A 26,192-nucleotide genomic window follows, 5' to 3' on the forward strand; every position below is an offset into this window, starting at 1 on the left:
AGGGGTGCAGGGACACGAGGCAGGGGAGAATGGGATTGTTCACCTGGGAGATGGTATAGACCCAATGGGCCAAATAGCCTGCAGGTCACCCTGCACTGCGAAAGGGCAGCCCATCTCTGCACCCAGGGTCAGTATCACTGACTTGAGACCCGATATTGCTCACATCAGCTCGTCATCTTACAGACCACAAGACACGGGCAGAATTAGGCCATTTGACCCATCTGTTCCACCATTCGACCATGGTGGATTTTTAAACCCCCCCCCCCCCCCCCCCATCTTAACAAATCAGGGGCTCTGCCCAGGAAACGACAGCTCCCCCATTTCTCCGTCAACCTGCGTCCGCAGGAGTTCGGGGAGCGAGAGGGGCCGGTTTGTCCTGGCAGAGCAAGGGGGAAGAGCAGCTTGCTAATCTTTTCCTGCATTCATCCTCTGTGACTTAAGCAACTTGCTCAACATCCTCTCTCGACACATGGTGCAACGGCTGCGCGGTGGCCCGCAGCCCCTGCGCTCTGCTCCACAACGCCGGGCAAGAGCCCGCACCTTCCTCGGGCGGACGGGAGTCCGCACCTTCCTCCTCCCGCTAAACCAAGGACCCCCACGTCTCCTCAGACAAAAACCCCGCGCCTATTTGCCCTGCTGCTGGGTCACACTTGGAGGCTCTCCCCTGTCACTGCCACTCAATAGATCTGATTGGTCAGACAAATGATTCCTCCTGGTTTAGACGGACCCCATTGGTCAGGCAAGCAAACAGCCCCTGGTTTAGATGGACCTGACTGATCAGACAGTTGATGCCCCTGGTTTAGATCGTTCCAATTGGTTAGACAGGAAAATAACCCCGCTGGTTTAACCCATCGTGGGCTAGCCAACCTTGGGTGACCATTTGCATGCGTAAATCACTCACTGCCTTGTAAACTAACTTACGACAACACTGGAGGCCATTCAGCCCACCGGATCCAGGCTTGCCACCAGCTCAGCGGTCCCATCCTCTGCTTGTTCCTGGAGCTAGCGCATCCTGGTGAACCAGTGGGTCCCAGAACCCAGCGTGGAGGTCCCGGTGACACTGTCTGGTCTGGAGGGGAGGCCACATCACTCGTACCCCCTAACACCGGACTCCCGAAACAGAGCCTGTATTCTGAGCTCTGCTGGGGGTGGACGAATCCTTGACTTTCTAACAAACAGACCGCAATCAGTGAGGATAGGCAGCAATACCTCTGACACGATTATTCTCAACACTGGTGCCCCACAAGGCTGCGTCCTCAGCACCTCTACTCTACTCCCTATACACTCATGACGGTGTGGCCAGATTCTGCTCTAAATCCATCTACAAAGTTTGCAGATGATACCACCGTTGTAGGCTGTATCTCAAACAGCGATGAGTCGGAGTACAGGAAGGAGATAGAGAGCTTAGGGGGATGGTGTCATGACAACAACCTTTCCCTCAATGTCAACAAAACAAAAGAGCTGGTCATTGACTTCAGGAAGGGGACGGTGTACATGCTCCTGTCTACATCAATGGTGCTGAGGTTGAGAGGGTTAAAGCTCCTGGGAGTGAACATCACCAACAACCTGTCCTGGTCAAATCACGTAGACGCCACGGCCAAGAAAGCTCACCAGCCCCTCTACTTCCTCAGGAGGCTAAAGAAATTCTGTTTGTCCCCTTTGACTCTCTCCAACTTTTACCAATGCACCATAGAAAGCATCCTATCTGGATGTATCACGGCTTGGTACGGCAACTGCTCTGCCCGGGACCGCAAGAAACTGCAGAGAGTTGTGGACACAGCCCAGCACATCACGGAAACCAGCCTCCCTTCCGTGGTCTTTACCTCTCGCTGCCTTGGTGAAGCAGCCAACATAATCAAAGACCCCACCCACCCGGGACATTCTCTCTTCTCTCCTCTTCCATCAGGTAGAAGATACAGGAGCCTGAGGGCACGTACCACCAGACTCAAGGACAGCTTCTACCCCACTGTGATAAGACTATTGAACGGTTCCTTTATACAATGAAATGGACTCTGACCTCACGATCTACCTCATTGTAACCTTGCACCTTATTGCATTGCACTCTCTGTAGCTGTGACACTTTACTCTGCACTGTTACTGTTTTTACCTGTACTACATCAATGCACCCTGTACTGACTCAATGTAACTGCACTGTGTAATGAATTGACCTGTACAATTGGTATGCAGGACAAGTTTTTCCACTGGACCTCGGTACAAGTGACAATAATAACCCAATACCAGGAATGAAAGCAGCCAACTGAGACAGGTTCCCCGGCGTACTAGACTCTGGCCTTGCAAGCCGGGATCTGGCTGCAGTGCACCCGTGGACCGCCGCCAAGCCAGTCTCTGCTGCAGGAGAAACTCCTCTGGCATTCTTGGCTGCCGTCTCCATTGACACAGCTCCCACCCATCCAAAGCACATACAACAAACCGTACAAGGCATGCCCTAAAAAGGCAGCACAAGTTGAAAGAATAAATTATTTAACAAAAGTGTTCTCGTCAACCATCTCTCCCAGCATCTGGCTCCTTCTCCCGAACTGACAACTTCCAGCTATTTCCCAGGGCTCCGGATTAATCCTCTGGACCCTGCACATCTTCAAACAAGACATCCATCGCCGTGAGAGGGCTGTGAGTACGCTGTTCCTTTCTCCTGATCTCTCTCACACAGAAGTATCGCTTTCATGTTCAAACCACTCGCAGATCACATCCTCCAGGACAGTAACAGGCCCTTCAGCCCATCCTGTCCATGCCACCCCTTTCACTTGTCTGTATTAGGATCATAGCCCTCTACTGCTTTACATCCCAGTGCCTGTCCAAAAGCCTTTTAAACATTGTAACTTTATCTGCAAGTTTACTTTGGGTTCCTACATCTCATACACAGAGTCCAGACCCGATTCTTCACCATTAACTCCTCCTCCCCTAGATTCTACCCCTCCCCCACACACCGGGGGGGGGGGGGGGAGGGGGGGCAATTTGCAGCAGCCAATTAACCCACCAACTCTCTCTCACGCCTCTGTCCCATTCTGTGTGGGTTGGCGTAGTTACCCTACATGGTAGCGGAGTCACGTACAGTGGCCGCCTCTCAGACAACGCAACAGTGTCACGCACTACCAGCTTCCAGTGGAGACTGAGGGAGAACCACACTACTGGTGAGGCAGCACTGAGGGAGTGCCACACTGTTGGGACACCTCAGTTGAGATGAGACCTTCCCTCCATCATCCACTGCACCTGGATTTATTGAATTAAAGACTAGCGTCGAGGATGAGAGATCTCTCTGCTTGTTGAAGAGCAAGGTCAACGTTTTGCTCAGTAGGGTTTAGGGGGTGTCTGGGACACTGCTTGTACTATTCCCTGCAACCACACACATCCACATTTGTTGAGGTCGAGGTACCAGTGAGAGCGAGGTGGCGGGGGGAGTGACTCACTGGTTGAGCTGTGTCAAATGAGAGTGGGCAGGGCAACTTCCGCATTCACCAACGTGATCGAGGAGCATTCGGCTCATAGAAGTCGAAAGGAAATCCCAAGCGGCTCGGTGGCACAGCAGATAGAGCCGCTGGCTCTCAGTGCCAGAGACCCAGGTTCGATTCCAACCTCCGGCGGCGGGGGGGGGGGGGGGGGGGGGGGGGGGGTGGAATTGATGGGAATGTGGGGAGCGCGAGGTGAGATTAGTGAAAACGGGTGTTTGAGGTTGGCAGAGATCTGAGAGGCCGCATGGCCCTGTTCTCGTGCTGTCCGGCAACGAGAAGGACTTCCTTAAGGAAATGTCCCAATGGCAAAGGGTGGTGGGAACCAGGAATTCTGCCTCCCGAGATTCAGAGAACTTGGGGATCAGACCCGAACCGTTTGAAGCGCAAAGTGGAGCAGCCACGATCCGAAGATGGAAAGAGGCCGGGGGGAAAGTTCACAGGCCACTCACCTTGGGTACTCTGGCAAACCGTCCTGTCCGGGTGTCCCGGATATAGCAGATGTCCAGCAGGTCAACTTCCTGGGGGAGGAAGGAGAGCACCGGTTACAATGGTGGAGAGAACTTCAGGAAACATTGTTTGAGCTCTTTCACAGCCCCCTCTCCCAACCACAGCAGGTGAAGGGTTAAAATAAGGCAGAGGCACACAAAATGGCGAGACCAAACAGCAGATCAAAACTATCCAAAACTCTGGTTCGGCCGCACTTGCAGAGTATTGCACGCAGTTCTGGTCACCCCCATTACAGGAAGGATGTGGAGGCTTTGGAGAGGGTGCAGAAGAGGTTCACCAGGATGCTGCCTGGATTAGAGGGCGTGAGCTATAAGGAGAGGTTGGACACACTTGGGTTGTTTTCTCTGGAGCGGCGAAGGCCAAGGGGAGACCTGATAGAGGATTACAAGAGGCATAGATAGGGTAGATGGTCAGAATCTTTACCCCAGGGTACCAGAGGATGTGTATTTAAGGTGAGAGGGGGAAAGCTCAAAGGAGATGTATGGGGCAAGTTGTTTGTTTACACAGAGAGTGGTGGGTGCCTGGAATGTGCTGCCAGGGGTGGTGGTGGAGGCAGATATGATAGAGGGGTTTAAGAGGCTGTTAGACAAAGACATGAATATGCAGAGAATGGAGGGATAGGGGGATCATGTAGAGGCAGGTTTATTTAGTTTAATTTGGCATTGCGTTCAGCACAGACATGGTGGGCCGAAGGGCCTGTTCCTGTGCTGGACTCTTCGATGCTGCTGTCACAGAGACAGGGTCACTCACAGACACACAAAGCACGCAATCCAAGGGAGCCCCAGTTCTGAGGAAGCCCCACACCATCGACACTGCCTTCCCACACAAGACAAACCAAGATCCCTAACGGCCACCTCAGGTAGACCCTGAAGGTCTACAGGCCACTGCTGAAAGCAGAACAGGGTAGGTGTCCCCAACTGAATGCCAGCTGGGAAATGGGGAGACGTCAGATCAGGTGGGTCCAAGGGGGAGTCCGTCATTGTATCGCACCAGGGTCCCACTACACGTGGGATGGTCAGGGGTTGACTGGAAGGCGATGGGAGAGTTCTTCAGGGATACGAAAGGAACAACACCCTTGAAAGGATTCTGGGATGTAGGAGGACCTCCAGCATCCTGAGCCGTGGAGAAGATTAGAACATATAGAAAACACACCCAAAACGTGTTCTGGGATCTGGGAAGACGGGAGACATTTTACCGGGAAAGAGACGGCAAGTCTTCAGGACTGGGACGGGCAGGAAAGAGATCCGAGGCACTTTGGGACGGAGGAGGAGTGAGCTTGAAGTCCTCTGGGATGCAGGAAGACAGGGAACAGACTCAAAGCACCCTGGGAAGGAGGAGGACCTGGACTGGCAGCTGGGGACTTGAACTATTCCATGATTAAGGAACACCAGGACAAGCTTAACAAAAAATCTCCAGGGAATCTCATCCCAAAGAAACCAATCAAACTAAACACACACAGGAAAAAAGAAATCAGTTCCCCAAATAGGAAATGGTTTAAATACATGGAGAGAAACAAACAGACCTCAGTAACCGCATACCAACCTATGACAAGTACATGCCAGAAGACAGTGGCTCCACGCCAGTGGGGCTGGATCAGATAAGGGCAGTTCTCTTGAGGCATGAGAGCGAGCGAGCGCCCAAGGGAAGGGTGGCAGGAAGCCAAAGACCAGAACACGGCCTGGAACACCAACTCCCGTTGGCAAGGCAAGGAAGAGGGTCAAAGGTCAGCAGCCTGCTTCAGGGAGTTGGCCGACGCCAGCCCCGGATAAATCAAAACATCTCGCCGCCAGTTTCTGAACACTCCGCACACACCGACATCCTGCCTCGATGGGGAGGGGGCTCCCGTTCAGAGTGAAGGGGGAGGGGAGTTCGTGGGCCACGCTAAGCCTTGACCCTACCCCCCACACTCCCAACAGGACCCCACCCCTTCCCATTCACCCCCAACAGGACCCCACCCCTTCCCATTCACTCCCACTGTCCCAACACCTTCCTGTCAAGAGGGAGGACCTGGAGATTTCCCGCCTGCTCCCATTCCAGAGACCCCAGGGCCCAAACTCGGGGAGACCCCCCCACCCCCACAGCAGACAAGACGTTGAACCGAGACCCTGTCAGTGAGGAGGTAAAACCCGCCGTGGCTACCACCAAAAAACAAAGTACAGGAGAGTAAAAAAACCAAGGCATTTGGCAGACGGGTCCCTATCAGACACAACACCAAGTACAGGAGTTGGGACGTCGTGTTACAGCTGGACAAGTGGCCAGTGAGACCACAGCTGCAGCACTGTGCGCTGTTCTGGTCGCCCAGCGATAGGAAGGGTGCAGGATAGATTCTCGGGGATGTTACCGGGACCGGAGGGCTCGAGTTATAAGGAGAGGCCGGGGCTTTTCTCCAGGAGGGAAGGAGGCTGAGGGGTGACCTTACAGAGGTTTATAAATCCATGAGGGGCATCGATAGGGTGGACGGTCAGTCTTCCTCCCAAGGGTCAGTGAGTCTTTAACCCGAGGGCACAGGTTTAAGGTGAGAGGGGAAAGATTTAAAGGGGGCCTGAGGGGCAAGATTCCCCCCCAACAACAGAGGGTGGTGGGGACGTGGTAGAGGCAGGTACAGTTACATAAAGACATTTGCACAGGTATGTGGATAGGAAAGGTTTAGAGGGATTATGGGCCAAACACGGGTAAATGGGACTGGCTCAGGCAGGCAACTTAGTAAGCATGGACCAGTTGGGCCAAAGGGCCTGTTTTCCGTGCTGTATAAGCCCGCATCTCGCTCCGGGTACCGAGATTTGTCCCTCGAGCAACATCTATAAAAAGTGAGAGGCGTAGACAGTGTAGAGTCCAAGTAGAGTCCCCAGGGTCCAAATGTCTAATACTAGAGGGCGTGCAGTTAAGGAGAGGGGGGGGAAGTTCAAAAGAGATGTGTGGGGCAAGTTTTTGTTTAAAAAAACCAGAGTGGTGGGCGCCTGGAATGGGCTGCCAGGGGTGGGTGTGGAGACATATGACAGAGGGGTTTAAGAGGCTGTTGGATAGGGATGTGACTGCACGGGGAACGGAGCAGCGAGGGATGCCACGCAGGCAACGGAGGGGAACTGCCTGGGGAACAGAGGGATAGGGACACTGTGTGGGTAGAAGGAATTCATTTAGTTTGATTAGTTAGTTCGGCACATTGTGGGTCAAAGGCTGTTTCTGTGCTGTACTGAGAGACCTGGGTGTCGTCATATCACTGACGTGGGAGCTTGCTGTGCTTAAATTGAATGCTGTGTTCCCGAAAGTATGAGGGAGAGACTGCGTCCCATATTCCTCGCTCGCTCTGTCCCTCCCTCCCTCCCACTGATCCCATCTCTGTGCCAAGACCAGCCCTGTCAATGCAAACAGACTTTGACCTGAAGATCTTGTCTGGAGCAGACAAGCGACGTTAAACAAATCACAGCTCGCTGCTAATCTGTGCCGTGCACTCCCGAAGCCCGTGGTGAGTAACACCCACTGAGCACCGCAGCCCGGCTGTGCTCCGCACTGCTACCCCTCCCGGGGTTTAACCCTTTCCTGCCCCCCAAGTGTTAACCCTGACTGTCGGCAGCAGTTATTGCCGGGGGGGGGGGGGGGGGGGAGAAGGGGAACACTTCCCACCCTACCCCCATCAATTCTACTACACCCACTAGTGAAATGGCAGCAGGCTATTCCACCGTGATGTGCATCACAGCCCAAGGCTGCACTTCCCAACTGCTGGGGGGGGGGGGGGGGGGGGGAGAAGAAGAGGGGGGAAAAAAGAGGGGGAAAATGATAAGCTCCATTGGTTGAACTGTGACCCTGGTTATCTCCACCACACCTCCCAGTACCAGCTCAAAGGGAGTGTCTCTGTCCCCCACCCACAGGTCAATGTTCATTGTCCTCCAGACAGCGAGCAGCCTCCTCCTGCCCTGCACCCCCCCCCCCACCCCAGCATTGTCCCATCTGAGGACGCCCATGAGTCTACCAAGAGCCCCGGAGATTTGGGGAGGTATTGCTTTGACCTTTCAAATCACAGAACAATCCCACTGCCCCACCGAACTACCCCCTGCAGCTATTCTTCCCCAGATTCTCACATATCCCCTCACCCACACACCAGGGGACAACTTACAGCAGCCGATTAACCTACCGACTCTGTATATGTAGGACATGGGGAACCCACGCAGTCACTGGGAGAAGGTGCAAATTCCCCACACACACATAGCCAGAGGTCGGGATCGAACCCGGGTCTCTGGGGCTGTGAGGCAGTGGCTCTACCTGCTGCGCCAATGAGCCACTACCTTGGACAAAAGTCTCAGAGGCAGGTGGGACACTTGGAGGATTGTGAGCAGTTCTGGTCGCCCCTGTTACAGGAAGGATGTGGAGGCTTTGGAGAGGGTGCAGAAGAGGTTCACCAGGATGCTGCCTGGATTAGAGGGCATGAGCTATAAGGAGAGGTTGGACTAACTTGGGTTGTTTTCTCTGGAGCGAAGGCTGAGGGGAGACCTGATAGGAGTTATAAAATTATGAGACATAGATGGGGTCGACAGTCTTTTTCCCAGGGTAGAAACTTCAAATACTAGAAGACGCGCATTTAAGGTGAGAGGGGGACAGTTCAAAGGAGATGTGTGGGCCAAGTTTATTTTACACAGAGAGTGGTGGGTGCTGGAACGGGCTGCCAGGGGTGGTGTCGGAAGCAGACTCGATAGAGGTGTTGAAGAGCCTGTCAGACAGACGCGAGTACACAGGGATTGGAGGGATAGGGGTCACGTGCAGGCAGAAGGGATCTCGTTTCATTCAGCAACACAGGAGATTCTGCAGATGCCGGAATCTGGAGCAACTGTGCGCTGGAGGAGCTCAGTGGGTCAGGCAGCATCTGTGGAGGGAAATACACAGTCGACGTTTGGGGTCGAGACCCTTCATCAGGACTGGAAAGGAAGAGGGCAGAGGCCGGTATCAGGTGGGGGGGGGGGGGTGAGGGAAGAGGGGGTGGGAGATGGGAACAAGAGAGAAATATAAAGGTGGTGGGAGGGAGGAGAAGGGGGGGGGGGGGTTACCAGAAGTTAGAGAAATTGATGTCGATGCCATCAGGTTGGAGAGTCCCAAGGCAGAATACGAAGTGTTGTTCCTCCAACCTAGGTCTGGCCTCAACGAGGCAGTAGAGGAGACATGTTGGCGTGGGAGAGGGACGTGGAATTTGTGGGTGGCCACCGGGAGATCCTGGCTTTTGTTGGGGGGGAATGGAATGAAAGTGCTCGACGAAGCGGTTCCCCCAATCTCCCGTCGGGTCTCACCAATGGACAGGCATCATGCTCAGCACGGATATGATGGGCTGAAGGGCCTGTTCCTGTACTGTCTGATGAAACCAGAACAACACACAGCCACAGTGAGAATGTGCAAACTCCACACACTGGGATTCGAACTGGGGGCCATTGGCATTGCAAGACAGCGGATTTACCCACAGCGCCACCAACTCCCTACTTGGGTTACATGGAAGGAGGATTATTTCTCCCCTTTTGGAGACTTGCACAGAAACCTTCCCTCGCTCTCCCGCCCTGCCCTGTAACACAATCCCTCTGCTCAGCACACTGCCCCATTATGTGTTGGCATTCCACATCTGCCAAAGGCAGACGATTAATGCACCGACTTGAGAAACAACAATTCCCTACCCGATTCCAAGCTCGTTCAGAACAGGGAGGAGGCAGCATTGAGGGACGGGACTCAGAGAGCCATTCAAGCCCCTCGAAGCTGCCCTGTCTTACCATGAAATGGGGACATCTGTCCCCTTAACAGTAAAAGTTTGGTTATCCTGATCAGAGAACCCAGGAGTTAACCACACTCGTAACCAGGTCAAGTGTAGCTAAACGAGCTCTTAACTCGTCCGGAAACTGAACCAGCTCGGTTCTGATGCCTCCACGTTCCACCTGCCTCAGATTTTTGTCCAAAGTAGTTCCAGTTTCCTTAACTCCACCTCAGGTGGCGCAGCGGGAAGAGCCACTGCCTTACAGCCCCGGGTTCAATCCCCACCTCCAGCGCTGTGTGTGTGTGTGTGTGTGGGTGGGGGGTGGGGGGTGGGGGGGGTGTTAACTGGCCCCCTGGTGTGTGGGCAAGTTGATGGGTAGGGCGGGAGGTGGGATTAGTGCAAACGGGTGCTTGCGGTCGGCATAGACTCGTGGGGCCGAACAGAATGAGAAGGGCGTCCTTAAGGAAACGATCCAACTCAATTAGGGGAACTTGGGGTTCAGACCCTAACCAGATAGGGCAGAGGTCAACAGAAACCAAGTGAAGCAACCATGATCTGGACCAGGGAAAAGCTCACAGGCCACTCACCTGACGGGAAAGCGGGAAGAATGGAAAACTGGGATCAGTGGAGATGGGTGGTCGCTGGTCAGCACCAACTCAGTGGACTGAAAGGCCTGTTTCCCTGCTGTGTCTCTCTACGTTTCTAGGTGTAGGTGTGGGGTAGAGTCTTGGGGGGGTGGGGGCGGGTGGAGCTGAGGGCAATTGTAGTGGGACAATGATGGGACAGTTTACAGGGATAAGCAGCAGGGGGGAGTGGGATTGCCACACAAGCCAGCACCAACTCAACGGGCTGAACAGCCTGTGTCAAGAGGAAGTACAGAACCTTCAGGGTCCATCCAGCCCCCTGCCCCACCCCACTCACTCCTCCAGCTTCTCTCCCCCAACTCCGGCAAGTCCTTTAACAACCCCGACAAATCCGGTTGGGAATTTGGAGAGACCAGCAGACTGAAGGTTGCCGCGGGGTTAAGCCTGGAGCCCTCCCACTGCTCAGAGGCCCAGGGGTCTGCAACTTGGAGGGTGCCCTCCCCGACATTGTGTGGGACACTCACTCCGGAATACATTGACCCCCTCCGCACCCCCCCTCCGACCCACCCTCCCCTGACAAGACGGATAGGCCCAGAGGTCAGAGTCAGCACAGTATTAACTGCTCAGTTGATGCTCACTTCCTCTTTTCCGTGCCTTAGAGGAACCTCAAGCCATGAGGGGAGAGGGGAAGGAATTGGGGGAAGAAACCGGTTGCAAAACAAAACCAAAGTTCGACCTCTGACACCGAACCGTGGAGCTTCAAAAAGCCTCGTATGGGGCTCTTATGAACGGGGACAGGAGCCTAGGCCCCAAATCAGTAGCCTCAGCCCCTGACGGCACCCTTCAAACCCTCCCTGTGTCCAAAGTACAATCCCAAGGCCCAAAACCTGGGCTTCTGTAGGATATAGGAGCAGAATTAGGCCATTTGGCCCATCCAGTCCACTTCAGCCTTCAATCATGGCTGATTTTTGTTTTCTCCTTCTCCCCGTAACCCTGAATCCCCTCATCGATCAAGAACCTATCAATTTCTGTCTTAAATACACCCAATGACTTGTCCTCCACAGCCGTCTGTGGCAATGAATTCCACAGATTCACCACCCTCTGGCTGAAGAAATTCCTCCTCATCTCAGTTCTAAAGGGACGTCCCTTTATTCCGAGGCTGTGCCCTCGGATCCTGGACTCTCCCACTGATGGAAACGTCCTCTCCACGTCCGCTCTATCCAGGCCTTTCAGTATCAGGTAGATTTTAATGAGAAGCCCCCCTCATCCTTCTGATCTCCATCAAGTACAGGCCCAGAGACATCAAATGCTCCTCATACGTTAACCCTTTCATTCCCAGGATAGTTCTGTGAACCTCTGGCCCCTCTCCAGGGCCAACACGTCCTTCCTCAGAAACAGGGCCCAAACCCTTGCAGGCCAAGTCTGGAGCCTGGGTCTCGGGCTGGAGCCCAGACCTGGACTGGCTCCTCTTCCCTGCCAACGTCCACCACCCCCAATCCGGGAGCCTGGGCCACAAACGTGAAGCTCAAGCCCCAAAATGGGCCCCCTAGATTTGGAACCAGGAGCCTGTGTTGGCAACAGAGCCTGCACAAAGCTAGCTTCAGATCAGTCACTGAGGGATAGCAGTCGAGGGGCTGAACAGACTCCTCCAAATGTGTAAAGGGCCGATGGCCTGTTCCTGGGCCAGTCTTCGGGAGATGAACTGCCTCTGCGTCCCTGTGGTTGGCCCCAGTCCTACAAAACGCCAGCTCAACAACACACGCCAGTCACCGTGGCAACCCCAACCTGGTAAACCATCCCAGGAATAACTCGGGCCGGACAGCAAGTAACACACAGCGACATTGGGAGAGGTCACCGTGGACTCAGCCCAACACGTCAGGTGCAAGAAGCATCCAGAGACAGAGGTGAGGAGGTTTAGGGAGGGAATCTGGGAGCTCAGGGGCCCAGGGAGATGGAGATACGGCAGAGTGGTGGGAACCAGGGGACGGGACAGGCAAGGGGCATCGAGAGAACGCGCGCGAGAGACAGAAAGAGGGGGAGAGCGTGCGAGAGAGATATGGAGAGAGCACACGAGAGAGAAAGAGCGCCAGAGAGACGCTGTGCAGGAGGAGCTGACAATAAGTCTGTAAACACGTCACTTGAACAGACACCAGACTGTGGGATGTTTGTGCAAAGCAGCGAGTGTTGACGTGGGGGTGGGGGGGGGTTTTGTCGATGAGGGGTGTCAATGTCCATGTGTCAGGCTGGGTTTTCTCCCCATCTGTAGGCCCAAGCAGCCTGTGGGAATATTCAGCTAGGTTTGAACGAAGCCCCCCCCATCCGTTCCCCCCCCCCACCCCCCGTCCCCCATACGCGAACACAAACTCTCTGACACCACTGGGAGGGCTGAGCAGCAGATACAAGCCATGGCACACTGCCCAGGACCACTGCCAGCAGATTGAATTCCTTAATTCACAAGGGGAAGATGAGCTAGCCGAGAGGGCCTGGGAACTCCGAGCAAGTCATAAACTCCCCGACACCCACAGCACGTCCTCCGATCCGACGGTTCCCAAGATTACTTCTTGGAGGGAAGCTTGCATCTAACTCCCAGTGCCCCGGTCTAACTCCTGGTAAAAGAGTTCTGCATTTTAAAAACAGTCCCAAGACTTCTCTCCAAATTCCACCATGCCCCTCGGTCACCACCGCCTCTCCCAACTTCTTGGGGGTCAGACAGGGCAGAAACAGGCCTTTGGCCCACCGTAGCCCTGGTAACTAATCTGCACCGATCCCACAGACCAGTGCCAGGCCCTCAGCTTTCTCTGCCTCCGAGTGCTCATCTCGATACCGAAATCTCACAAGGGTCTCTGTCACCACCACCCCCGAAATCGGTGCCCTCTGGATTGAGGCACCCGATCCTTCCCATCTCTCTGCTCTGAGGAGCGTTTGATGTCTCCGGGCCTGTACTCAAGAGTTCAGAAGGATGACGGGGGAGAATCTCATTTAAACCTCCTGAGAGGCCTGGATAGAGCGGACGTGGAGAGGATGTTTCCATGAGTGGGACAGTCCGGGATCCGAGGGCACAGCCTCAGAATAAAGGGACGTCCCTTTGGAACTGAGATGAGGAGGAATTTCTTCAGCCAGAGGGCGGTGAATCTGTGGAATTCGTTGCCACAGACGGCTGTGGAGGACAAGTCATTGGGTTTATTTAAGGCAGAGGTTGATAGGTTCTTGACTGGCAAGGAGAGAATGGGGTTTAAAAATAAAAACTAGCAATGATTGAATGGTGGGGAGACTCGATGGGCCAAATGGCCTGATTCTGCTCCTATATCTTGTGGTTGTAACTCCCAGCAGGCGCCAGTGGTGGCCATACCCTCAGCTCAGAGATACTCTTCCCAAACCATTCCTGCCCCTCCCCAGGATATTCCGGACAAAACCCACGCTCTCGGGACCACTTGCGCGCTGGGATGTCTGCCAAGCCACGGGGAGGGGGCAGTGGATGGTGCAAGGCGTGTTGGAAAGGTGCCGGGATTCCTGCAAAGGGGGTCATGGTGGATGCGGTTTGGGGAGTGGGGGGGGGGAAAGAGGTGGGAGGAAATTCCCTACATGGGATCCCATCTCTACATGCTGCTCACATTCCCCCCCCCCCCCCCCCCCCCCCCCCCACACACAAAACAAAAACAGGCAGACAAAGCCTCAGTTCGCTGACAAACGACTCCATCCAGAGTGTGGGATCGATCCCCTCGGCATTGTTACCTCCCCTCCGTGACCCTGCCCTCCATCCCCGACACCCCTCCCCACCTTCATCCCCGACACTCCACTCTCCAACTGAGGCATGGAGGGCGAGGGGGCAGCTGCACACAGGTGGGCCCCTCCTGCTCACCAGAGCTCTTTAAAAAGGACATGTTCTCCATGGCAAAATTGCCTTGACCATCATATGGGGGTGTGGGGGGCAGGAAAACTGAGGGCTCCAACGTGCCGTTACAGCCTCTCCTTTCACCGACCACTCGACGATGCAGTGCCAAGGAAAGGGTTAAATCCAAGCCACGCCTCAAGGGCTCTGGGAGAGGACATGTTCTGGTCCTACAGTCAGTCACTTTCACATCACTTCCAAAACCTCCCCCCCACCCTCAGTGAACGGGAACTCCCAACCACACACTCAGACACACAAAACTGCTGAGAAACAGTGACACTTACAGTGAGTGCAACTGTGCGGTTACACAGTGAGTGACCCTCACCCTGAATAAACAGTGACTCTGTACAGTTACACTGAGTGACCTTCACCCTGAATAAACAGTGACTCTGTAGTTAGTGACCCTCACCCTGAATAAACAGTGACTCTGTACAGTTACACTGAGTGACCCTCACCCTGAATAAACAGTGACTCTGTACAGTTAGTGACCCTCACCCTGAATAAACAGTGACTCTGTACAGTTACAGTGAGTGACCCTCACCCTGAATAAACGGTGACTCTGTACAGTTCCACAGTGAGTGTCCCTCACCCTGAATAAACAGTGACTCTATACAGTTACTGAGTGACCCTCACCCTGAATAAACAGTGACTCTGTACAGTTAGTGACCCTCACCCTGAATAAACAGTGACTCTGTACAGTTACACAGTGAGTGACCCTCACCCTGAATAAACAGCGACTCTGTACAGTTACACAGTGACCCTCACCCTAAACGGTGACTCTGTACAGTGAGTGACCCTCACCCTGAATAAACAGCGACTCTGTAGCTCAAGTCTAAAGCAGCCGAGGTTAAGTCCCATCATGAACTTTGGTGACCAATAGCTCAAGCAGACGTACATTTTATGGGGTATCTAAAAAGAGGGGTGGGGTGCGGGGGGGGATTCTGGAGCTCAGGGCCCAGGCAGCTGAAGGCACAGCCGTCAGTGGGACAACACTGGGAATTGGGAGTGATGTGGACGTGGAGGGAGAGCAGAAACCCTGGATGGCTTTAGGGGGCCACAGGTGGTCACAGAGAGAGGGTGGTGAATGGGGGCCAGAGGAAGGGGCGGGTGGGGGGGTCACACGGACGGGGCAGGGGTATGAGCACAGAATCAAATCAGCACCATCCAACCCGGATCCATCGCCGGGGGGGGAGGTGGGGGTGCGGGAGAAAAGGTCTGTGACCAAGCTCTGATTGGAGGGGGCAGGACCACGAACATTTGGAGCAGGGAGAGGGAGCTGGAGTGGTTCAGTCATCAACATCAATGGGACAGGTTAGGTAGCCCCAGAATCACCCCCCTCACACTGCCCCTTCAAGGGACGTGTCAGAGCCTGGGGTACATCCAGTGGGACCCCCAATGCCCCTGGTCTCAGCCAATGGGGGGGTGGGGTAACGTGTTTCCCTGCCCGTCCTGTCAGTCAAGAACATGGGGGCCGAGTGCTCACTGTTCACCCTTGAGAGAAGTTGGTCAGAAAGTGAAGGAGGGGTCCCGCCACACACATTCTCGCATCCCGCCCAGGTCTCCAGGTCACCAGGGAGTGTCTCCGTGGACACACCAAGGTCCAAGCTGCTTGCTAAACGTCAGCTGGGGCGTGCCTGATTCACCAGGATGTTTCCCAATCCCCGCAGTTCCTGTTTACATCCTCCGCAGGCTCCGAGGCGACACTCCTGCAGCAGACCAGCGACGGAGCAACGTCTTGCTCTGCAGCCCAGCTGCCAGCAGCCGCCACATCCCGGGAACCTCACCTTGGGCAATGTTTGTCTCTCTCCCGCTCCTCCCCAACCTCCTCAGGGCATCAAACATTCACGGCAGACGGGGTAAAAGGAAGGGCAGCGAGGCAGGGAGGGCAGGCGACGCAGGACAATGTCCGCCCGCTGAACGTCAACCCGAGATACCGAGGGATCACTGCCTCAAAGTGTCAGCAGGGAGGTGCGGGAAGTACAGGCCTCCTCACCCAGTAAGCCATCCCAGATTCCCTCAGTCCCGGCCGGAGAGAGGACCATTCCCTCCGGCTTGAACCCCTGCACACCATTGACCCTCCACACCGTCCCGTCACACACTCCCGGGGTCAGACACAGAGTGAAGCTCCCTCCACACCGTCCCGTCACACACTCCCAGGGCACTCTCAGCACAAGTCATGCTGCCTGTGTGCAAGACAGTGTTTGCACAGGAGGTCACTCCCTCCCTCTCTCCCTCACAGCAGACAGGCAGTCACACCACCTGTTGCCTTTCTGCCTCACTCACTGTATTGTTATATGAAACCCTGATCTTGGGAGGTAAATACAACAGACCAAACACAGGGCAGTCAATATTCGGGGTAGTTCTGTGCAGGGTGACAGAGGTCCAACTTACATTGTTCTGCCCGGTCCAGTACAGGAAGTAGCCCTGGGGATCCACACGGAGAGTGACTAGGGTCCTGCTCGCTGGGTCCTGGGAAAGGAACACAGAGCCCACGGTTAGTGAGGATCCAAAACCATCTCTCAAACACCAAACCCACCCCCCCCCCCCCCGCGCGCCCCCCCCAAACAGGGACAGCCCCTCAGCCTCATTGCCCCTCCCACTGTCAATGGACCATCTGACCCTGTCCAATGCTGGATACAGATACACCGGACCTCCCCGGGCATGACACCGACCATGCACCAGCCGCAATACTAATTGAAGCATTTCAGATAACCAGCTGCTCCTGGTCGTTACGTTGGCCTGGATTTCTTGCTGAGGCCAACTGCAAGCCTGGATCTCCTGCCCTCCCTCACGGCCCCTGCTTTTACCCCCTTGGCTGTGAAGGGGGTGACGGCCAGTTCCAACATGACATCATCCACCGATTGTATTAATTTGGTTCCTCTCTCTTCACGGATGCTGACCGATTCACTGAGTATTTACAACAATTTATTTTATTTCAGACTTTGGTGCTCTGCATCACACTGTTGAAGTTTGCACCCCGCCCCCCCACATTTCCCTCCTCCAGACCAATCGGCTGTGATTAACCAGCACTTACCACCCCCCTCAGACAGCACCCACAGCGGATGTGTCACCTGACCACCTTAGCCAATCACAATCAACCTCCATCCCTGCACCTCTGCAGACAAACCGTCCCATCACACACTCCCGGGGTCAGACACAGGGTGAAGCTCCCTCTACACCGTCCCATCACACACTCCCGGGGTCAGACACAGGGTGAAGCTCCCTCTACACCGTCCCATCACACACTCCCGGGGTCAGACACAGGGTGAAGCTCCCTCTACACCATCCCATCACACACTCCCGGGGTCAGACACACAGTGAAGCTCTGGCAGTTCTGATGAATGATCTTCGACCCGAAACATCGACCGTTTCTCTCTCCACAGACGCACCCTGACCTGACGGACATTTCCAACAATTTCAGTTTCATTTCAGAACTGCAGCATCTGCAGGTTTTTATTTCTTGCCCTTTGCCACCCTGGCCCCACCCCCTAAGCTCCAAGGTGTGACAACCGTACCTGGGGTTCTCCCTTTCTCTGCACTCAAGCAGGAGGAGGCCACCCGGCCCCTCAAGCCTGTTCTGCCACCTAACACGACCATGGCTCAGTGCTCCAGGCCTCATCTCTTCTGTGCTGGTTCCCCACTGCCCTCAACAAATGCATCTCCCTCCTCTTTAAATACCACTCCCCCACAATCTCACCTCCAGAACCCTGCAGGGCAGAAAATTCCAGTGATTCACCCCCCACCCCTCTGAAGTGACCAACCCCTTGACATGTAACCACGTCCCCTCGTTCAGGACCCTCCCACTAGTGGAAACATCCAGATGAAACTTGAAAACAATCTGCGTATGCTGGAAATCTGAAACTGAAAACGCTGGAAACACTCAGCAGGTCAGGCAGCGTTTGTGAGGAGAGAAGCGGCACTAACATGACAGGTTGAAGAGCCCTCATTAGACCGAGAAGCACAGACTACCCAGTTCTGACCAAGGGTCTCCGACCTAAAATATTAGAACATAGAAACCTACAGCACAATTCAGGCCCTTCAGCCCACAAAGCTGTGCCGAACATGTCCCTACCTTAGAAGTTACCCATAGCCCTCTATTTTTCTAAGCTCCACATACCTATCCAACAGTCTCTTAAAAGACCCTATCGTATCTGCCTCCACCACCGTTGCCGGCAGCCCATTCCCCGCACTCACCACTCTCTGAGTAAAAAACTTACCCCTGACATCTCCTCTGTACCTACTCCCCAGCACCTTAAACCTGTGTCATCTTATGGCAACCATTTCAGCCCTGGGGAAAAGCCTCTGACTATCCACCCGATCAATGCCTCTCATTATCTTATACGCCTCTATCAGGTCCCCCCTCATCCTCCGTCACTCCAAGGGGAAAAGGCTGAGTTCCCTCAACCTGTTTTCATAAGGCATGCTCCCCAATCCAGGCAACATCCTTGTAAATCTCCTCTGCACCCTCTCTATGGCTTCCACATCCTTCCTGTAGTGAGGTGACCAGAACTGAGCACAGTACTCCAAGTGGGGTCTGACCAGGGTCCTATATAGCTGCAACATTATATATTAACCGTTTCTTCCCACAGATGTGGCCCAACCTGCTGACCTTCTGTAGCTCCTTGTGCTAGGACGACCCTCTGAACAGCAGGGCCCTGGGGAGTGCTGTAGAACAGAGGGACCTCGGGGTACAGATACATAGTTCCCTGAAAGTGGCCTCACACATACACAGGCCAGTGAAGATGTTTGGAACTGGATTTCATTGGTCAGGGCACTGAGTACAGGAGTTGGGACGTCACGTTACAGTTGTACAAGTCATTGGTGAGACCGCACTTGGAGTAGTGTGTGCAGTTCTGGTCGCCCAGCTATAGGAAGGATGACATTAAACTAGAGAGGGTGCAGAAATGATTCACGAGGATGCTACCAGGACTGGAGGGCTCGAGTTATAAGGAGAGGCTGGATGGGCCGGGACTGTTTTCCCTGGAGCGAACGAGGCTGAGGGGCAGAGATGGTCACAGTCTCATCCCTAAAATCAGAGGGCACAGGTTTGCGGAGAGAGGGGGAAGGTTTAAAGGGGACCTGAGGGGCAACTTGTTCCACACAGTGCTGGGTCTGTGGAACGAGCTGCCAGAGGAAGTGGTAGGGACAGATACAATTACAACATTCAGAAGACATTTGGACAGGTTCATGGATAGGGAAGGTTTACAGGATATGGGTCAAATGCAGGCAAACCTGACTAGCTCAGGAAGACACTTTGGTCAGCATGTATGTGTTGGGCCGAAGGGCCTGTCTCCACGCTGTGTGACTCCACAATTCTACAACCAAGAATGAGTTCAGTGAATCTCTCCTGGACTAACGCCAATGTTGCAATATCCTTTCTCAAACAAAGGGTCAAAGCTGTGCTGGGACTGTCACTGACATCTTGGGACTGGGATTTATCCCGTAGGTAAGTTCTGTCCAACACACGGCCCCAGTCTCCATGCTCCCCAAATACGAAGAGGGAGACGAAGACAAGAAGATCCCAAACTGAGCGGGGGGTGAATAAACTGCTCTTCACGTTACCTTGGAGGTAACGTGAAGAGCAGAAGTTGTTTGCGATGCACCTCTCTCTGGTTAAATAGCCCGTCACAACCTGCCTTAAAACCCAATTTATTCCCAACCTTGACAACTATTTAAGGAGGTGGGGGGAGAATCCCAGATCTCTCTACGAGTAGGAAGAGCTTCCCAAGACTGCCAGTCCCAGGATTTCACCAGCATTCCCGCCATCCCTCCCCGAACAAGAGGGCAGGAAAACTTCAGAGGGATAAGAGCCAAACATGGGCAAATGGGACTACCTCAGACGGGACAACACACAAGGTGCTGGAGGGACTCAGTGGGTCGGGCAGCATCTGTGGAGGGAAATGGACAGTTGACATTTCGGGTTGAGACCCTTCATCTGGATGGGATGCCCAGATGACCCCCAGCTGGGGAGATTCCAGAGTTGGGGGAAGAGCTGGCTCCCATTCTGCCACCCTTCGAACAGTTGGATCCACATTCAACCCACCAAAGGATTTCCCTGCAAACACTGACTGCGCAAATGTTCAGTGTCCATAAACAATGACGTCAACTCCTCATCAGTCTCTCCCACCGTCCCACTGAAGACTGATGTTATTGTGGGGCGCAGGGAGGGGGAACGAAAACAGCCCAGGAACAGCTGGATTACTGAGAAGCTCACTCTCACCAAATCACCGGTGAATGAGTGTGTGATGGGGCGGTGTAGAGGGAGCTTCACTCTGTGTCTGACCCCGGGAGTGTGTGATGGGACGGTGTAGAGGGAGCTTCACTCTGCGTCTGACCCCGGGAGTGTGTGATGGGACGGTGTAGAGGGAGCTTCACTCTGCGTCTGACCAAGGGAGTGTGTGATGGGACGGTGTAGAGGGAGCTTCACTCTGCGTCTGACCCCGGGAGAGTGTGATGGGACAGTGTAGAGGGAGTTTCACTCTGCGTCTGACCCCAGGAGTCTGTGATGGGACAGTGTGGAGGGAACTCGTCAAGGTGATAAAACTCAAGGGGAGCGCCTCCTTCTGTGGGTTTTGCCTCTGGTTAAACTTGGAGAACTGGTCTGACAACATACCAGGCAAGGTTGAACACACTCTCACTGCAACAAAACAGCAGAATCAAGATTCAGCAAGACATGTTCACGAGGTTGGGTGTGAGGGAAGATCCCATTGTGGCCTCCAACGCAAACCAACAGAAGCCCAGGCCGAGAAATAGGCTGAACAGCCCCCTCCCATACTGAGTGCTCGCCCCAGTGGCGCAGCAGGTAGTGTCATTGCCTCGCAGCCCCAGAGACCCGGGTTCAATCCCGACCTCCGGGGGGGTGGGGAGTGGGGAGTGGGGTGGGGTGTGTGTGTGTGTGTGTGGAGTTTGCACGTTCTCCCTGTGACCGCATGGGTTTCCCCCGGGGGCTCCGGTTCCCTCCCACATCCCAACAACATGTGGGGCGGTGGGTTAATTGCCCCCTAGTGTGTGGGGGGGGAATAGGAGGTAGCTGATGGGAATAAGGGGGCAATAAAATGTGGGTAGTTGAGGGTTGGCACAGACTCAGTGGGCCGAAGGGCCTGTCTCTATGCTGTATCTCTCTACGACTCTATGCAAGGGGGAGGGGTAGAACGTTGGGGGTTGGGGAGATAAAATGGCATTAATGTAGGATTCATGTAAATGGTAATTGGTGGTCAGGACAGAGTCGATGGGCTGAAGGGCCTGTTTTTACATTGCACAATGATTAATAGCATGTTGTTGAAAGAGCAAAGGCGGTTTGCAAAACTTTCTCCCTCTCACGTTGCATCCAGGAACTGAGTCTGTTGTAGCTGAGTCACTCTGTGCAGATAACACCCTGTCCACCCCGCACCCGATCCCAACCCTTCCCACCCCACATCCTCCCACAGCAACTCCTGCCGGCGTTCCCAAGAGAACGTAGGGACTCGAGGTGAGGGTCGGGGGTGGGTTTGACAGGTCAAAGGTTAGGGACAGAGGGATTTAGGGAAGGAAGTCTGGACCTCGGGACCCTGTAGACCCTGAGGGGGAGCTGCCCCTCCACATCTCACCCTCACCTCCAGAGAGGATCAACACCAGGTGTGAAGAACAACTCCAGCTCCCTCTCCAGAAACGCTGCCCAACCTGATGAATGTTCCCAACATCCCAGGATGTTGATCTGTTCAAGAGATTGGATCCATTGGGAGTCCGGATGGTGGGAGTGAACAGGAAGAGCTGGGGTCCGTTGGGAGTAAATGGGAAGGGGTGGGGTCAATGGGAATTTTCGCTTGGCACAGTGACACACAATGATCCCAAAATCCTTCCCAATAAATCCCCACCCCTCCCCATCCAGAATCCCCGGGGAAGGACTGAGAGGGGAGTGTCTGAAGGAGGGAAGAGGAGGCAGAGTCAACAGGCTATTTGACCAGTATGGGCATCTTTCCCCAGCCAGACCCCCATGGATGTGACCCACCGCCCTGTCCCACCACTTTGGGACACCTCCCCTGTCCCCCAGCTGTGACAGATGTTGCCACAGGTCCCGTAAAGGGGGGTGGAATATCCCCCGGTGGGTGTGGGACCTGCCCCTCAGAGGGGGACACACCACAAGAGCAGGGGTAACACCGAAGGAACAGAGGTGGCAAATTAACCCCCCCCCCTCAGATGTCCGCGAAGACCCCACTGCCTCGTTACCCACGAGAGGGGGGGGGGGTCGTTGAAGTTCTTGGGATCGCACTGTGCCCTGAGGAATTTAGCCAAAGGGTCCTGACAGAAAGATACAGAGGGTCCTGCAGCCCCGCCAGGGGACAGGGCCTGGGTTTCACTAACCCCCACCCCCCCCCTCAATAATCCCGTTCACCCCCACTGCCCCACCCCCGGGACATTCCAAAGGCAGACAACAAATCTCAGCCAGGGTTTGCCCACAGACTTCCGGGGCAGGAGAGGAGTGTCGGGAGACACTCTCAGCCCCTCCCCAACCGGCCAGTCCTCTGGAGGAGCGGGCGTGAGTTCAAAGAATCCTGAGAATCCGTGGGAATCTCCCACAAGGAGAGCAGTGAGAATAGGTTCAAATTACAGAAGGCACTCGTGCTCTCTGTTCTGTGATTCCCTCCTCACAAATCCCGCTCCCCCCTCACCCCCCCTCAGTAATCCCGCTCCCCCCTCACCCCCCTCAGTAATCCCGCCCCCCTCACCCCCCTCAGTAATCCCGCCCCCCCACCCCACTAGTAATCCCGCCCCCAGTAATCCCACTCCCCTCTCAACCCCCCTCAGTAATCCCACCCCCCTCACCCCCCTAGTAATCCCGCCCCCAGTAATCCCACTCCCCCCTCACCAATCCCGCTCCCCCCTCACCCCCTCAGTAATCCCGCCCCCCTCACCCCCCCTCAGTAATCCCGCCCCCCCTCACCCCCCCAGTAATCCCACCCCCAGTAATCCCACTCCCCCCTCAGTAATCCCGCCCCCCCTCACCCCCCTAGTAATCCCGCCCCCAGTAATCCCACTCCCCCCTCACCCCCCCACCACATCTGATCCCCTTTTGTACAATCCCCTTTTCTCCCCCCTCACCCCCCCCCCCCCCCACTCCACCACCACCACCACCTCCTGGAATCTCACTTCTGGAAACGACCCGCCGCCCGTGTTTACAGCCGAGACTCAATTCCTTTTTTGGCGCTCAGATAGAAACTGGGGGTCAGTGGGGTGGGGTGGGGTGGGGGGGCGGGGGTGACCGGAGGAGTGGGCAAATGCTGGGGGAGGGGGAGGGAGGGGGAAGGGAGGGAGGGGTAAGGGACGGGGGGGAGGGGGAGGGGGTGGGGGTGGGGGAGGGAGAGGGAGGAAAAAGAGGACTACAAGCCCTCACAACAGCCCGGACAACACGCCCCCTCCCCGACCGCGACACATCCCCAGGCTGCTGCTAACATTTTGTTTTCTTGAGTGGGGACGCTCCTAAAACAAGTTGAAGCCGACCGGGGGCTCCTCCTCACCCCGGCTCAGGCAGCGGCGACCGGAGGAACACAGCAAAACTTCCTGCAAAACTTTTCAAAACTTCTGAAAACTTTTCAAAAACTTTTCCCAAACTTTTCTCCGAGCGTGCACCTGCCGGGTAGGGAGCGTGGTGGTGGGAGGGTGCCACCTCTCTGACCCCCCCTCGCCCCGAATCCCCCCTTACCTCGTCCCATTTGATGAATTTGCTTCCCTTCTTCAACGTTTCGTGAACAGCCACTGGCTTCAGCTGCAGGGCGTGGACCCCGGGACGAGCCCCGGCCATTGTCCCTCCTCCAGCGGCCCCTGGACCCGGCTCCCACCGCCGCTGGGAGGGGCTGGCGGCGGGGGTGGGGAGGGGGCGGGGGGGGGGCGAAAAGGACGCCCCCGACGGCAGAGAAAAGTCCGGAGCACCACTCCCTCCAGAAGCCGCTCAGGCTCTGTGCATGTTTCCGAGCCGGGCTGCAGTGGCCGCCAGCGCGCTGTCAATCTGCGGGCCTCCGCCCACTGTCCTCCGATTTAAAGGGGCAGGGCGCCCGCTGAGGGAGGTGCCTGGTTACACACACACACACACACACACAACTGCTCTGACACACTCACAAACACACATGCACAACAACACCGACACACTGTCACACACAACCACACTGACATCTCAAACACACACACACAGGCACACACTCTCTCACACACACTGGCACACTCACAAACACACATGCACAACCACACACACACACACACACACACACAGGCACACGCTCCCTCACACATAGGAACTCTGGATCTCTCTCACACACACAAGCACACACTCTACACACACAGGCACACACACTCTCACACAGTCACAATCTCTCTCTCTCTCTCACACACACACACACACATTCTCACACACACAGGTACTCTCTCACACACACAGGTACACACAAACATACACTGGCACACACACAGGCACACTCTCACCCACACAGGTACACACACACACACAAATGCACACTCTCACACACTCACAAACACACAGGCACTGTCATATACCCCCACAAACACATCCTTGATACCCTCCCACACACACGTACACATACACACTAGTTCACAAATGCTACATACACTGGTATACTCCCCCCCACACACACAGTAACAAACACTGCTGCACACCCACCCACACCCACCCACCCACACACACACACACACCCACACACACACATTCCCACACACAAAATCACACACAGCAGCCTGCCACACACAGATGCATGCACACCCCCACACACATGTACAGACACTCCAAGTCACTGCCCCAACACAGAAGTTTACAAGCTCCCACACACTTACACCCCCACATGTTCACCCTTGCTCACTCACACCCACACACACATCAACCACACAATTGCACCACACTCCCTCACAGCCACACATGCAGGTCGAACAAGGAGACTACAGAACAGGAACAGGCGACAGATGCTCCAGCACATACCCCCTGACACACTCTCGTACACCCATACACTGCCACACACACTTGCACACTTGTATACAAACATGAGCAATGTCAACATAAAACACACAAACGTATCAACAAACGTGCAGACACACGTGCAACAAGCCCACATGTGCACACAGCATCTCAAACACGTAGACAGGCAAATATGTACAAATACATGTGGAAACACGCACATACAGCACACACCCAGACAGGGCCCTGAATCACAGGTTCCTGCAGCTCTCGCTCCCCAGAAACCAGACCCAGATGTCAGAGCCAGGCCTTCCCAAAGCACAGACCCTGCAGCCAAACTATACACAGGAAGCTCCCACAATTGGATACTGATTTTTCTTTTGGAGGGAGAGACTGTGGGGGGGGGGGGGGGGGGGGGGGGGAGGTGGGCTTGATATCGTCCCGACAAAGGACACAGTTTCTCCCACTTCAGAGCATTTTACCGTGGGACTTTTGTGACCATCAAAGAGGCAATCACAGGCTAACATTCTCCCTCACCGCCCCTCCCACAGCACGGCGTTCCCTCCTCACCGCCCCTCCCACAGCACGGTGTTCCCTCCTCACCGCCCCTCCCACAGCACGGCGCTCCCCCTCACCGCCCCTCCCGCAGCGCGGCGCTCCCTCCTCACTGCCCCTCCCGCAGCGCGGCGCTCCCTCCTCACCGCCCCTCCCGCAGCGCGGCGTTCCCTCCTCACCGCCCCTCCCACAGCACGGCGCTCCCCCTCACCGCCCCTCCCGCAGCGCGGCGCTCCCTCCTCACCGCCCCTCCCGCAGCGCGGCGCTCCCTCCTCACCGCCCCTCCCGCAGCACGGCGCTCCCTCCTCACCGCCCCTCCCGCAGCGCGGCGCTCCCCCTCACCGCCCCTCCCGCAGCGCGGCGGTCCTTATACGGGAGGAGGCTGTTTGACCAATCGCCTCTGTCCTGGCCCACTCTGCTCATTCCTGATCCCAACAACTCACAGCGGGAAAACGTTCCCCTCCTGGTTCATTCCCAGAGCACCTTCACTCCTTGCCCCTCACTCTCCTGCCCTCCTGCACCCCCCCACCCA

General features: G+C 55.3%; 1 protein-coding gene across 2 annotated transcripts in view; it reads right to left on the reverse strand.

Moving 5' to 3' along the window:
- Nucleotides 1–24,151, reverse strand: part of plcb3 (phospholipase C, beta 3 (phosphatidylinositol-specific)) — a 63,850-nt gene extending 39,699 nt beyond the window's left edge. For both annotated transcript variants that reach the window (XM_052045030.1, XM_052045031.1), the window contains exons 1-3: nt 23,849–24,151; nt 16,561–16,638; nt 3,917–3,985 (exon numbers count right to left, since the gene is read on the reverse strand). In XM_052045030.1, the coding sequence (XP_051900990.1) occupies nt 3,917–3,985; nt 16,561–16,638; nt 23,849–23,947 (246 nt within the window). In that variant the 5' untranslated portion in view covers nt 23,948–24,151. The remainder of the gene's footprint in view (nt 1–3,916; nt 3,986–16,560; nt 16,639–23,848) is intronic.
- Nucleotides 24,152–26,192: the final 2,041 nt, after the last annotated feature.

Source organism: Pristis pectinata, chromosome 38 (genome assembly GCF_009764475.1).
Source record: "Pristis pectinata isolate sPriPec2 chromosome 38, sPriPec2.1.pri, whole genome shotgun sequence".
NCBI lineage: Eukaryota > Metazoa > Chordata > Chondrichthyes > Rhinopristiformes > Pristidae > Pristis > Pristis pectinata.